The sequence below is a fragment of the Leuresthes tenuis genome, unplaced genomic scaffold (assembly GCF_036924035.1).
Source record: "Leuresthes tenuis unplaced genomic scaffold, fLeuTen1.0.hap1 SCAF_10, whole genome shotgun sequence".
NCBI lineage: Eukaryota > Metazoa > Chordata > Actinopteri > Atheriniformes > Atherinopsidae > Leuresthes > Leuresthes tenuis.
In genome coordinates, this window is record NW_027325364.1 from 16,545,940 (window position 1) to 16,560,242 (window position 14,303).

Here is a 14,303-nt window from a genome sequence, read left to right on the forward strand (position 1 = left end):
TTTCAACCATACAGTACTCTTGGTGACTAGATAACCACAGCAATGTCTAAATCTACACTGTCAAATCATGAAATTATCCTACATCTCAAGCAAAATTTACAAATTAAAAAGCCAGTAGATGATCTAAAAAAATCAAATCCACAGAAATATAGTTGTTTTCTATCTTGGCTCATGAAAAGTTGATATTTTAGTGATACTTTGTTTTTTGTAGGACACCAACAAAGGATTCTATGGAGACAACCACAGTCACCGAGAGATGCACACACAGATACACAAAAACATGGAAATGTATGCAGACACAGTACTTGTGCTGACGAGCTGGATGTCTAGCTTGTCTTCCCCAAGAGAGTTGCGAGCAGTGCAACTGAAGACAGCATAGTCCAGAACTGCGCTCACATTTCCGACTCGCAGTGTGCTGGTGTGGTAGGAGCCTTCCCTCACTGTCTTCTCTTCATACCTGCAGCATGAGCATACAGACGCATGCACAAGGAGAAAAAAGACAAACACTGAGCAGGCAGAAATCAGGCAGAAAGCAGGCATTATGGAAGTATAAAATGCATTCAAGCTTGGTGAAATAACAAGACATAGCAACATATTTTATATTTGGGTCGAACCTAATCTAATTGTGAGGATTCATCAACGAATAATGCTTTCAGCAGTGCCAAAATCAATAGTGAACACAAAGAAAAAATAACTTCTTTCTGACCTGGGGTTAGCCAAATCCATGAGTGCACCATTTTTTTCCCAAATGAAGTTGACACGAGGGATGCCCTCAGCCTGACACACTAATTCAGCTGTAGTAGTGCCATCCCCTCTACTTGCTACCTTTCTCCACTGAGGTCCTTTCTGAAGCTCTGGTTTGACTACATGAGACACAACAAGAACAAATGTACAGTAGGTGTGTCTCTACACATATACATACACACGTATGTACTTGCTAATAAGACAAAAGTTTTGTGAATGTTCTGAAAATAAACTCTGCAAACTCACACTGCACCACCAGCCGCACATCTACACTGGCAGGAAATGCTATGCCATTATTGGCTGTGCACTGGTAAAGACCAGCGTGAGCCCGAGTCACATCATGGATGGTCAGAAGGCTTGATTCGTCTTCCTGGATCTCCTCTCCCATCTCCACCTCCTCCTCTCCCTATGGAAGACAGAGTGAGGAGAAATAAGCAGGAGACAGCCACTATCCCTCAATACCCGCTGCCCTCCTCCTGGGGGACGGCTTGCTGCCTGTCTTGCTGTGTGAAAGCAAGACAGGGAGCAAGACAGTGAAGGCTTGGGGTCTGCACGGGAAGGGCATTCAATGGAACAAGCTGTTAGGACAGAGAAGAATAACGCCAAAGGCTGGAGTGCTACAGGAAAAGAGAAAAGGAGGGGCCATGCAGGTAGAAATCCGAACACACTTTATTGCCAGGGGGTGGGTGAGACCGCAGAAAGCATCAGTAGATACAGAAACCATGCCACATTGACGAATGTGCCCTTTAGTCACGCAGTAGTAATGAAAGCTATTTTTCTGGATTTGGGCTGAGTGTGAAGCAGGAAGAGGTGGGGTAGAAGGATAGTTAGAGCCAGTGAAATATAGTGCATCTGTGCATTTACAAAGGCCATTGATAAACGGCAAGAACAGGGAAAATAACGCTAAAGGAGCTGGACAAAGGAAATATAATTTAGCCATCGACTGTTGTTGTGTGTGCGTGTGTGTTTATTGCTCTTACCAGCCATTTCCAAGAAAACATGTCAGATATAATGGGGTTGGCATCTGCCACACATATCAGGTCTGCTATTCCTCCCAGGTTAACGAACACGGGGTCTTTTTCTGCTTTGACACTTGCAGCATCTGAGAATAAGAAAAGGGGACACACGGCTAGGGCAGTGCTAATGTCAGCCTGAAACAAGTCATCCATTAAAAATTTGATGTTGTATTGCTACAATTACTCTTTCACTTGTTTTCCCTTGACAGTGTTCATAACCCCATTGTAATGGACCTATCTGCTTGGGATACAATACCATTAACTTCTTTATATGTTGGAGCCAAAGACGCTTATGCATCTAAATTGAAAATTGGTCATTTGACCCATGAAGCCCTCTCACAAGAACAAATCCCAATTTTAATTATAGCAGAGTGACCAATTTGCCCACCTTTGTTTCCTCTTTTTATATATCTATCCATCAATTTATCTCTCTCCCCAGTCAGCATGCCCCCCCCCCCCCCCCCCTTTTTTTTTGCTCGCCTTTACCTTGCAAGCTTTTTGTACTTCCCCTGGGTGCCATGTACATGCAACAGTAAGGCCATTAGTGCCTACTTGTCTGAACCTATGTTAACTTTTGCAGAACAGTGGCAAGACACAGACCTCTGGGTTTGCAGGATCCACTCATGTTGGTCTCCAAACCAAGAATGACATTGTTAAGTGGGCTACACTGCCACACATAAAAGCTACTACAATCCTCCATACATAATGAATATCTACAACTGTCAAGCCCAGTCAGTTCAGAATGGCAGAATCCATTAGGCGTGTACCATGGGCTTTGGTGAATAAGGCAGACCTACATTTTCAGCACTCGCATTATTAAATCATCACTATCGAGGCGGAGGGCCTGGAGCTTAAGGATGGCCCTGAGGCAGCAGGGGAAGTGGACGGCCTCGCATGATGGTTTGGCGGGGAGAACCTGAGAGTCGGCGTTGTTGTCTGATACTTTGCAGCTTTAGAAAAGTTCAAGATCATGCTGTTAGCAGCCAAGAGATATAAATTGATTGCACAAACTGGATAATATGAGCAGGATATAGGGAGGGAAGAGGACTATTCAGAAGAGAAAAAATGTGGGGGACTTTTGATTTAAATGGCACATAGTTATAGCTTCAAATATAGAAAAAAATAATAATACATTACAGGCAATTATTTTGATACAGATATGGTTTCCGTTTAGGCTGTCCTATATGTTGCCCAGATATATCTTTTTCTCTACTTTGAATTTTTCCAATCGTAAGTACGCCCATTGATCCATATAAAGTCAAATTTAGCTGTCAGCAGTAGTGCTCAAGATTATGTGTGTGCAGGGACTTACACAGAACATCCAGCCTGATAGCGATTTGGTTGACACCTTCATCATTTTCACACTTCACAGTGTAAATTCCAGCATGTCTCCTGGTCACATTCTTAATCACCAGAGAGTGCTCATCTGACCAGCGGTAGTGCAGATTCTCCCCTTTACAAAAACACACACAGACACACACACACACACATGCAAACCAATAGTAAATTAAGTATTCATTACATGCTCATCAGCTGCATGTCCTCTGGCCACTGGTCTCCAAGTGACATCTAATCCTGCATTATTGATTGGCCTGGCTTGATTCCCACATCAAGCCAACAATGGTCTGTGTGAGAGACACCCTCTATGTCACAGCACCCACAATGTAATAAGTGTGCTTCCTTGTTCAAAATACAGTCATTTTATGTCGTTGGCTGAGTATAATGTAGGAAGCAGAGTTGACAGAAAAACGGTGTGGGTGCAGTGGAGCCCCGATGACACCGACCTGGAGGAGAAGCCAGGTTTAGAGCCGTTCTGTTGTATTCAGGGAGACAGCAATCCTCATTTAGACTGCATACATTAGAGCTGTAATGAGAATCACATTTGGCAGGGTCCCATGCTAGCTAACCTGCCATGTTTTATTCAGACCCTGTATGGCAGCACTGAGTGCTTACTTGCTGTCTCAGCTCAACTAGGACCTGGTGTATAGAGCCATCACACAGCCCTGGATCACCTTTGACCAGCATCTCCCTGCGGTGCAGCCATATGCAGGAGACCACCTCTGGGTTAGCTGAGACCAGCAGTGGTATAGCTGCCACGTCATCCTCCACCACTTGGACCTCTGTTGGTTGGTCAGGGCTGAATTCTGGTGGGTCTGACACAGAAGCAGCACAGTTATATAGCTACAGTAAGACAGATTTGCATTAGAAGTGCATGAGCAGAGGCACAGATACAAAATCAGGTCCACAGGTATGGTGAGAACCAAAACATGTTGAGCATGAAAGCACTGAGAGACACTAATGAGAGTCAAATCAGTGGCAAGTTGACATCCCACCAATAATTCTAGATCTCACCAGCTTCACACACTTAGACGATGGGGGAGTAAGGCAGCGCAGGAGGGAGAGGGACAGGCATTAAAACATCGACTGACAGTACTGTTGTCCAACTGTATATACACACAAACACACAGTGACATTCCTTCATGCTCATACACAGAACCAAGCTTTGAAGCAGAGGCTGGCTGCTGCCTGTGAAATGGCATCAAAGACAAACATGGCCATGCAGCAAAGCAAATGCACAATTAGGACACACTGCGGCAGAGCTCAACAGACCCACAAATCACAACAAAGGTTTTCCTGTAAACAAAAAGTAAACACGCACAGACACACATACTCACGCAGTTTTCACTGAAGCCATTAGTGATCAAATTTATGCATCATTTAGAAATTATGCAAACCACATCTCTTGGTCACACACAAATAAGATAGAAGGAGACAAGCTGCTCAAGAAAGACAGAAGTAAACAAACCATTCATCCCCTACTTACAAAGCACATTGAGCTGGTAGAATGTCTTGGTCCCCTCTGCCAACACAGGGCTGTAAGCATGGCAAATGACCTTCTGGTTGTGGTGCTGTGAAGTTAGATTCAGGGACAGAGTGTTGTTTACTGAAACACCACCAAACACATCCTTTCTGGCGGCCTCCTCGATTCCCTGGAACCTAAGAAACAAATCCCATTCAGAAAATTATGATTATCCAATTATTAAAGGATTTACAAGTTAACCAATCAAACGTGCACAGTGGCACATTTGATTTCTCATTCAGTCTCACGTTGAATGTAAATGAGCGATATTATTTTCAGGGAAAACCCCACATTGTCTCCTGTGTCCCCTTCATGAGGTGGCAATGACTAAAATAAAAACACAACGCGGTTTTTGCAAACACGATAAAACAGAAAACGCATTCAACTTTCCGAAATGTTGATGCGTTTATTTTATTGCTGTCGTGTTTTGCATGTCTGGGCCACCACACTGTGAGTTCACAACCATTCCAAACCTTTCCAAGCCCAGATTCCAGGAGGTGTTGGACTTTGGGTTACTGCTTCCAGACAGGCACTGAAGCGTGAGAACCTGACCGCTCCGAAGCACCTCCTGTTTGGTTGTGATCTTCATAGTCACAGCCACAACTGTAGAACCACGGAGCAAACAAGAACATCAAAACTTGACTGAATGAATATATCAAGATGAAGAATACAAAATGCTGCAGTTAAACATCAGCATTGCTGGGTTTATATCAAATTCATTAATCTGATATTAAGATTACTACATATCTCTACAATGACTGTGACTGGAATAAAGGTCAAGTGGTATTTATGTATTAGAGCTGCAGTATAACTCACAATAAACCAAGAGCTTAGTGCTTGCAGAGATGGTCTTCTTTGCCTCATTTCTGGCATCACAGCGGTAAGTAGCCATGTTGTCACTTGCAGTCAGGACCAGAATGAGTTCTCGAGTTACACCCATACCAGAGGAAGTTTGCCTCTGTGCAAAAGTCACTGGTTTTCCATTCTGAAACAAGAATGATAGATACAGTGTGTGGGTGCTTCACATGCAACACAGCACACACACAGAGGACAAAGCATATACAGCACACTCTCACCTTGAACCAGGTCAGGGTTGCAGTGGGATTCCCACCGGTGGAGTGACAGATGAGAGAGACCGTGGTCCCTGAATGGAGGGGGACGTCTTCAGGTGGAGCATCTATCCATACTTTGTGAGGAGGATCTGTTGTAGATGAACAGTGAAGACGGGTAACATACTTTCACAATTTGAATTCATATTCGTTTTCATACATGATTAGCAAACAAAGGATTTCATTTCTTGAGATGGACTTTTAATATTATAAGAAATATTTTCTAAAACCTTTTTTTGAAGTTGAAATGATCTTTTCTTTGTCCTCAGTCTAAAAGTGACTTGAATAATTAACTGGCTGTTTATAAATTGGGGCATATTCAAATATGATAAACTTTGCTCTGAATGAACAAGTTCTGAAAAAGTTTCTTCTTTCTGTTCTGCTGAAGCACTGAAATACTCAGAATGTGCCCCGATCAAATACTTTCCCAAAACCTGTTCAGTCATGCATGCCAGAATGACCTGTAGTTGTGTCTCGAATTTGTTCATTCGTTTAGGATGGTGATATCTGATCGGGACAGATACAAAAAGATATAGATAAGACTGTAACAGCTTTTAATTGCAAGAGTTACAGTATTTATAGCAGATGCCGATATGAATTTGAGTCTTAACCAGAAACATTTTCTAACCTTAACCAAGTGAAGTTATTGGCTAAACCCAACCAGGAAGTGACAAAGTCTTGTCATAATGTGTTGCATTACCAGGTAACCGTAGCAACCAGCAATATAGTGTCTGTGAGGCAGACGGTCGAGTTGCAAAAAGAATGCATTTTAGCTCTTACCATGATCCTTTTCCAACCTTGACCAAGTAAAGTTATGACATAAACCCAACAAGAAAGTGACAGAAGAGTTCTTTGTATCTTGTTGCTGTGTTATTTACTGTATGCAACACAGAAGGGAAAAAGTCACTGGCATAGGTTGGTCTTAAACATATGTCACGCACACATGAATAACTGCATGCGCTGCACATTATTATGCCATCCTCTCGAGGAATTGTGCCTTCCTGAGGGAAACACTTGAGATTGATCTCAGCTCTGATGTGCAAACGCTCATATCACTTGTTTTTCCTCATGCTGCTCATATGGGTGGTATTTTACAGGGTGCCATTATGGGTCATATTCAAGGGTATGGCCAAATTACCTAGATGGTTGTTTCCATTGGAGTACTTGTTGTCGACACTCCAAAAATGTATGACTGATTTTGTTTTTAAACCTGCTATGAAGTCCACAAAACAACATGTTACACTGTGATATCATTGGTTTAAAACATTTTTTTTTCAGTTGATCCATTCATGACTAAACCTTCAAATAAGATAGATGTGTGTGTAAAGTCATATTTGAGATTATTAGCACCTCCTGAAATAAATGGCTTGTGAACTGAATGCAAGCACACTGTCCGAAATTATGTCAAGACAGATCAACTAATATCTGGGAGCATTTTAAGAAATGAGGTCACAGTTTTATGGTTTGAATTTAGACCAGCCAGCATCTTGGAATAAATACATTTGATATAAAAGCATCAAATTTTAATATGACAATCTCTAGAGAATTTTTTTTAAATTACAGTTGCCCTCATAAACATTACCAATATGTACTTCAACATAAGACTGTGAAAAGTGATTTGTTTTTTGTTTTTTTGTGTGAAATTATTGTGCAGCACATGTGTTCTAAAGAACAAAAGGAATATGGAGTTGGGATCACTTACAAAAGACACTGATTTTAGCAGCCTGGATTTTTGAGAAGTGTGTGCCCTTGTTAAAAGCCTCACAGGTGAGCCTCAGTCCGTTCTCGTCCCGAAAGAACTGGTGGGTCATATTGGATGTGGTTGTCATCCCACCATATTCTCCCTGCAGAAACACACAGCACACATGACAGTTCAGTTGGGGGACAAACAGAGTTGGTCTGGCAAGTCTGTGAAAAACAACCCACAACGTTTTGTCTTGGCGAATACAGATGGCAAATTAGCTGCTGTAATAACTGATGTTGCGCACGGTCTGTGATAAATAAGCATATTCAGCCGACTCTCCTGCTTTGCACCCAGTTATAAATTGAGCACAGTGTCATTTTGCACCTGTCTGATAGTGGTCATGCCTATGCAGCACATTTGGTTATTAAAGCCATTATTGTGGTGATTACGGTAAAAGCCACAGACAGAAAGACTAACTAAGGCTCTGAATAGGAGCGTCAGTCTTCATTAACCTCACACTGTTTCAAATGCATTAAAGCTCACATACAGCCCACTGAGTGCCTTGTGTAAGATCAAATGAAAATTCTGCTGCCAGATGAATAAAGAGCTTGTTTAATATTACTCATCTTCTGTGTCAGCTTTTATTCACTTTGATCTTATTATCATACACAAAAGAAGAGAAGAGCTGCAGAATACTCTTTTTGGAATCGGCTGACTCATTTGCAAAGCTGCAGCAGACCCATTCAGGGACTCCTTATGGTCATACAGTTTGCTTTCATCTACAAAGGTTCATATGAGGTCAAATTTCATACTGGTGATTTTTTAAAATTCGATGGGAGACATTTCATCAGCTATTTGTTGGTTCTCTAATGGGAAGCTTGACTGAGGGTAATGTTTTTTTTTGTACTTTAACATTCATGCCTTTTTGCCAAATGTTTACAGAAAAGAAAACATACTCTTTTTCAGCTTTCTCTTTAAACTGGATGTCATAGACAGTAGTGCGAAGACATGACATTAATTTGTCTAGCCATTAATGTTCTTGGCTAACAGCTTAGTTGGATACATTTCAGCTTTGTGTAATTTCTTTGCCTTGTAGCCCCACCTCTTCCCTCAGGAGAGCAGTGCTGTTGAGCTCCTTGTGCCCCAACCACCAGCGAATATCAACGGGAGGATTACTTGAGGTGGCGTAGCAGCTCAGAGTCAACTCCTGCCCCTCGATAGCCTCGAACGAACCCGACAGCTTCAGCTCTGCAGGTTCGACTGATGAAAATGCACACATTCACAGGCAAACATACAAAAACAAGTCAGTAAAAATATCACCCTGTGAATAGCACATTGAACAGCTGTCTATTCTGATCACAGCAGCAGCAGCGCAACTATTTTAGGATGTGAAGCACAGAGCTGTATCAAGGGTGCGAGTGAACATCTCTTTGAGTGGCAACTTGTTTTCTCTGGGGGTTTTCATTGTGGTTTCTAAAGTCTGCTTCGTTTTAACCAGAGGGGGAGACAGAGTACAATAGCTGCAGGCGATGTGATGCAGTTGTATAAAGCCTTCAGGGGAATACAAAGGCTGGGGACTGAGCTGACAGGCATGGGAAAGGAGGGTTGGGGCAGGGTTCATGTATCTAACTCTTTTGCACATTTGTGTTTATTCCACATGAGACGGTACCACACACAAAGAAATTACTCAGGTCCCATATGATAAAAAGGGCATATCCATATTTCACCAAGGAGTCTCACTCTGTGCCCTGCAGCTTCTGCCAGAGCCTGGAGCCCAGTCAGGCAGTCAGCAGTTCATTTTCACCATCCCTGAATGGATGACTTGGAGGCATGGCAGTAGAGCCTGCTGGGGGATTGGTGAGAACTACTGGTGTATCTTCAGATAGATTTGCACAGCACGAGCAAGAGATTTCTGGAAGGGTCGATCCAAATCATATTTACACAATATAGCGGATCAATCAGGCAGCATTTAAAACTCTGACTAATGTTGTCTGTCTCGGTTGTGGAAATCAGGCTATTGTCAGACTCAATGCACTAAGGCTGATTAATATTTATTCTCTATTTGTTTTATTGTTGCTGAAAAAAAACTGTTTATATCCAGAGAGAAAAATGTAATCTATTAACCATGGATGCTACTGTTGCTCAAAGTATATCCTTTAGTGCCTTGGGATTGTACATTGAAGTAATTCAGCTAAATGAATGTAACAGCTATGAAAGAGTCTGCAGTAAACTATTCTGGAGGCAGTCAGAGTTATGGGCTACAGCCATATAAACCATTAGTTTCATTAATCAAATTAATAGTTAGAGTTTTAACTGGGACCACGAGACTTGTTATGTTCTTCTTACTCATGTCCATCTCTTCAATAATCCATAATCAGCGGGTCCTGCCAGTTCTTTGTGTGCTAAGTGTATTTTCTTTAGCCCTATGCACTCGTTAAGCACTGTTTTCACTTACAGAACACAATTATTTTGTGGGTGATGGACAGAGGTGATAGGGAAACCATATTGAAGCTTTCACAGCAAAAGTCTGCTTGGTTATCAGCAGGGGTGATCTTCAGTTTGTAGACACTTCTGGATTTGTGCGCCACATTGTCCTCTTCCCAGGTTGTGGAGAGAACTTCTCCGTTCTGACAGATGGATGAACAGGTGAAATATAAAATGGCAACAGAATGTTTGAATATTTGAAAGTTCCCTTATGGAGCAGTCAGTAAACAAGAACAGAAGATACACAGCAGTTTAGAACATTTTTTTTAAACTACTAATGTCTAATTTTGCCAGCACAACAGTGAGTTATCAAGCTCCTTTAACTGATGATGCAGAGGATTTACCTTGGTCCATCGGAGACTGGCTAGAGGGTTTCCACTCCCAGACTCACACTCCAACACAAGTATTCTCCCCACTCTGACTTCATCTTTATCCAGACCCACAATAACTGGAGGCTCAGGTGGGACTGTCAGGAAATGACAGACAAAAATAAATATTGTTCAGACAAAGGGGAACGGCATGGGGGACAAAAAATGAAGATAAAAAGGTGACGGACGAAAAGAGATGTAATAACTCTGACAAAACGAAATATCGAGTGACAATCAATGGGAGGAAGACATGGAAGAAAACTACAACAACACTCTTAGAAATTGAGTAGGGAGTATCCCTATGTGTTCAGACAGGACCAATAAATTGGACACATTTAACATGACTGAGGGCAAGAGGTCCAGATCTGATGAAAGCATTAAGTATTAAGGGAGCAGTGAGCTGGATCCAGTCCATAAAGCGAAATAACAGATGTTCAAACAGTAATAAGGCAATGTGAAATATGAATGAATTACAGTCTCCTTGAATAAAATATATGCAGTAAAATGAATTAGAAGAGGACGGGCCTTTGTTATTGCTGCAATCAGTTTCAGAGAGCAGACTGCAGACCCAGGGCCAGCATGACAAATTGCCACCTTGCTAACAATCTGACTGGGTGAAAATGGCCACTGCGCTGGTTTTGATGGGCTGGCACACCGAGTAAGACTGCAGCGGTGGTCCCCAGTTCTGCAACATTAGCAGTTTAGCAGAGCGCCCATGTTATTCAGTAATGAGATAGAGAAGAAGGGAGGAGCGCTTACAGTTATAGTTGACTAAAACACCAATAGAGGCATCTAATGTGGGGAGGCTTACAGTGGATAAAGACAATTTTAAGGTGTCTCGTTAGCCTTTAGTTATTTCAGCAGCTGAGCTGGAAGAAATGTCAGCCAAGCTGCTCCACTTTGATCAACAACATGACTCCAAAGCCTCAATAATCAATTACTTCAACAGATCAGCAGGGTAGAAAATACCACATTTTCTGTAGTAAACAGTGACTGCAATGTCATACTGTTTGAGCATTAAACAACAACAGCTTTCACTGCCGCATTGCCAAATAAGAGGAAAATAAACATTAAAAGCAATAAGTGGCTGAGACAGCATGTGTATCAGCTAACCTTCATGTGCTCCGGCAACAATTTCATTATATAATGTCACGCAGTTTGTGATAATAATGTGGGAAAAAAAAGCATGAGAAACTGGCTTCATTTTCTGCTCCTGTGCACTCAAAATTAAATTTGAGCTGATGAGCACAAACGTTGCTGGGCTAGTTGTACAGGATTTATTATCATTAACTGAGGTGGCCCTGGCTTCCCATAAACTATTAGTTATTTTAATAATGTTAAAAAAAAACTTCTTTATTGGGAGCTTTACTAGTATATTCCATCCGAGTTGGTCTAATAATCGCTTAGTGTATTTTCTTTAACATCTTGGCAATAACTAATATTGTGAATAATTTTAAGATTATTCAATAAAAGAATGTAACTTAATCCAAATATAACTGCAGGTTGGTATGTTATTTTACACTGAGGAAGAAAACAGTTTCCTGCTTTGACCATATCAGTGTCAGTCTAGCAGAGGCTGCTCTGAGAACTGGATGTTGCCCCTGCTGAATGTTGCTTTGAAGTAGGTGTGACTTTGCCCTCAAGTTAAATGCTTCTCCTCTCTACTACTAGAACAGACTGAGTGCACAAGGTCAGACACCCATGGGCCTCCCCGGGGACAGTTGGGTTCCTGTATAGTTGAATAAGCTTGCAGCTATATGTATGCATGTGTTTTAAAGAGAAAAGCAGGGCTGACTGCCAGTTAATAACTCACAGTACACATTCATGGTCATTATGGTCACCACAGGCTTGGAAATGGCTTCATTAATGGCATGACATGCCAACTGTTGTCCATTGTCAGAGCTCAGAGCGGTGACCCTTTCAGAGGAAGACAGATGGAATCAGAAGTATAAAAAACATATAATTTTGGCATATGTAGTGCTAAAAACGTCTCATCACAGTTACCATTGATAATTGCTGGAAGAATCATTCTGATTAATCACTAAAGTCTAGATAGATTAATGTAGATATCGCCCACTATAAATGAAAGTCCTAAGTATGAAAATATGCAGTATACCAAAATTAGATTGTCCCATACAATCAATATATTGAGATATGTATATATGACTTTGATTAATAATACTGAGGCATCAATGTGGATGAAATCTTGTACTATAGTAGATATTTCAGGTTGAGGTACTGTCATTTTAGCAATGTTATATCCAGCAGTGGTAAGAAAAATAAGTTTTATTTAGATTACAGGGGTCTTAGTTCACTTGTAAAACCTGTGCTGAACAAACCAAAATCTTTTGTTCTGCCATGGATCATTTAAATAGTAGATATGCCCTGATTAGATGGGATGGGCACAATTATTTTTTGGCAACACTATCATGGTTCATAAGCAGTTTTCATATTATGTTTCAAATGTGTAACTATTTTCTTGATTATAACTATGTGTAATGCCATTCTTGCCATTCTTGCCGCCACTTCAGCAGCCACTTTCTCATTATGTCTGGTGAGTAAAACTCACAAAAATGTAGTAAATCACAAAATGTAATAAAACAAAATGAAAATGATTTGACAAACCTTTGGTGTGTGCAGAGAGTAAAAGGTTTGGTTGAAATCTTCAGAGATTAGTGAAAGGACAGGGGTGTTGATTTAGTAGCTTGGCAACAATTCAACCGATGACGTCAAACACAGGGTCGGCAGGTAACACAGATTCATTCTTTTGGTAAGAGTGGATGGAAATTATCTTATAATTCAGCCAATAGTTAAAAAATAATACACCTTTGATTGAAAATTAGCATGGCTTTATGACCTAACAGTCAGAACTAGACACTTCTATTAGCACTATGTATAATTTGTGACCATGTACTTGTTTGCCTAGTTTAGTAAATCTATCCAGCTGTTACCTCAATAAATCTAAGGGTGATAGAGGGATTGACTAAATATGAAGTTGTCTTGTTCATTATAATTTACATTTTGTTATGTACTGTATACTATTAACAGCTATTTATAAAATAAAGCAACCAGTGAACAAGACACTTCAGAGGCAGAGCGGTAATAATTTTTGTGTGCACTTTTTACAATCTGCAACACAAACTGTAGCACACAGAGTAAGGGAAAAAAAATCCAAAATGAATAACATTACCCTTTATGTGAACATACATAGTTACTTTACATCCCTGTGATAAGCAACAAGCAATTTACTTTGTGATGTAGACAGAAAGATACAGTGTATCCATTCAGTGTCTTGTTTTTCTGTTTATGTCTTCTATATTGAACTACAGCACAATTACAGCTGTAAAAATCACACAAGGCCCACTGCTGTGCATGCTCAGTGTGATTATGAGGAAGAAGCATCAATATTGCTTAAGACCTTGTCTCTTCTGCAGGAGAGCTGAACAACATTGCAGCTCCTCAGTACCAATGTTATCTCAGAATATGACAAGAGGTTATTATCTCTGACACCGAGGAGACATGCAGGATTAAAGTAATCTATGGCCCTGTTTAATGTATAGGCACCTGGTGAACCAGCGAGGATCGGATCCGTCTCACCCCTGGAATGTAATTTCGTGCATTTGACAGAAGCTAATTCAATCGTGCGGTGCCAAGTAACAGTTTGCTGTGTGCAGAAATTCATTGTGCTCACTAAGACAGAAGGGGAAAATAAGAGCACGTTGAAAACAGGGGAAACAAGAGACCGAGGCAGACTTGGAGAGATTGAGCAGGCTGGTGAGAAAAATGACTCTGGCAGTCGGTTGAACACATACGTTACTTCAGTATGCCTGTTCAGAAGCTTATCCTTTGAGCCAGACATAGTGAAAGACTGTGCACCTGTCAGCTCGACTCCATCTGAAAGACACAATGGGGGAAGGTTCACAAAAATGGAGAATACTGTGTAAAATGTGTTCATGTGAAGCAGAAGTATCGGTGTTATTCTCGTGTGGAAAAGTAAATGCTGATACTGTGTGGTACAACAACAAATTATACCAGTTT

At 41.1% G+C, this 14,303-nt stretch overlaps 1 protein-coding gene across 1 annotated transcript in view; it reads right to left on the reverse strand.

The window, feature by feature from the left end:
* Positions 1 to 14,303, reverse strand: part of nphs1 (NPHS1 adhesion molecule, nephrin) — a 39,219-nt gene that overhangs the window by 4,271 nt on the left and 20,645 nt on the right. The window contains exons 8-23 of the mRNA XM_072395055.1: positions 14,078 to 14,159; positions 12,079 to 12,182; positions 10,242 to 10,363; positions 9,869 to 10,040; positions 8,516 to 8,673; positions 7,432 to 7,573; positions 5,697 to 5,821; positions 5,437 to 5,605; positions 5,094 to 5,223; positions 4,585 to 4,757; positions 3,773 to 3,913; positions 3,073 to 3,213; positions 1,725 to 1,846; positions 991 to 1,150; positions 707 to 863; positions 306 to 457 (exon numbers count right to left, since the gene is read on the reverse strand). Coding sequence (XP_072251156.1) covers positions 306 to 457; positions 707 to 863; positions 991 to 1,150; positions 1,725 to 1,846; positions 3,073 to 3,213; positions 3,773 to 3,913; positions 4,585 to 4,757; positions 5,094 to 5,223; positions 5,437 to 5,605; positions 5,697 to 5,821; positions 7,432 to 7,573; positions 8,516 to 8,673; positions 9,869 to 10,040; positions 10,242 to 10,363; positions 12,079 to 12,182; positions 14,078 to 14,159 — 2,250 coding nt within the window. The remainder of the gene's footprint in view (positions 1 to 305; positions 458 to 706; positions 864 to 990; positions 1,151 to 1,724; positions 1,847 to 3,072; positions 3,214 to 3,772; positions 3,914 to 4,584; positions 4,758 to 5,093; positions 5,224 to 5,436; positions 5,606 to 5,696; positions 5,822 to 7,431; positions 7,574 to 8,515; positions 8,674 to 9,868; positions 10,041 to 10,241; positions 10,364 to 12,078; positions 12,183 to 14,077; positions 14,160 to 14,303) is intronic.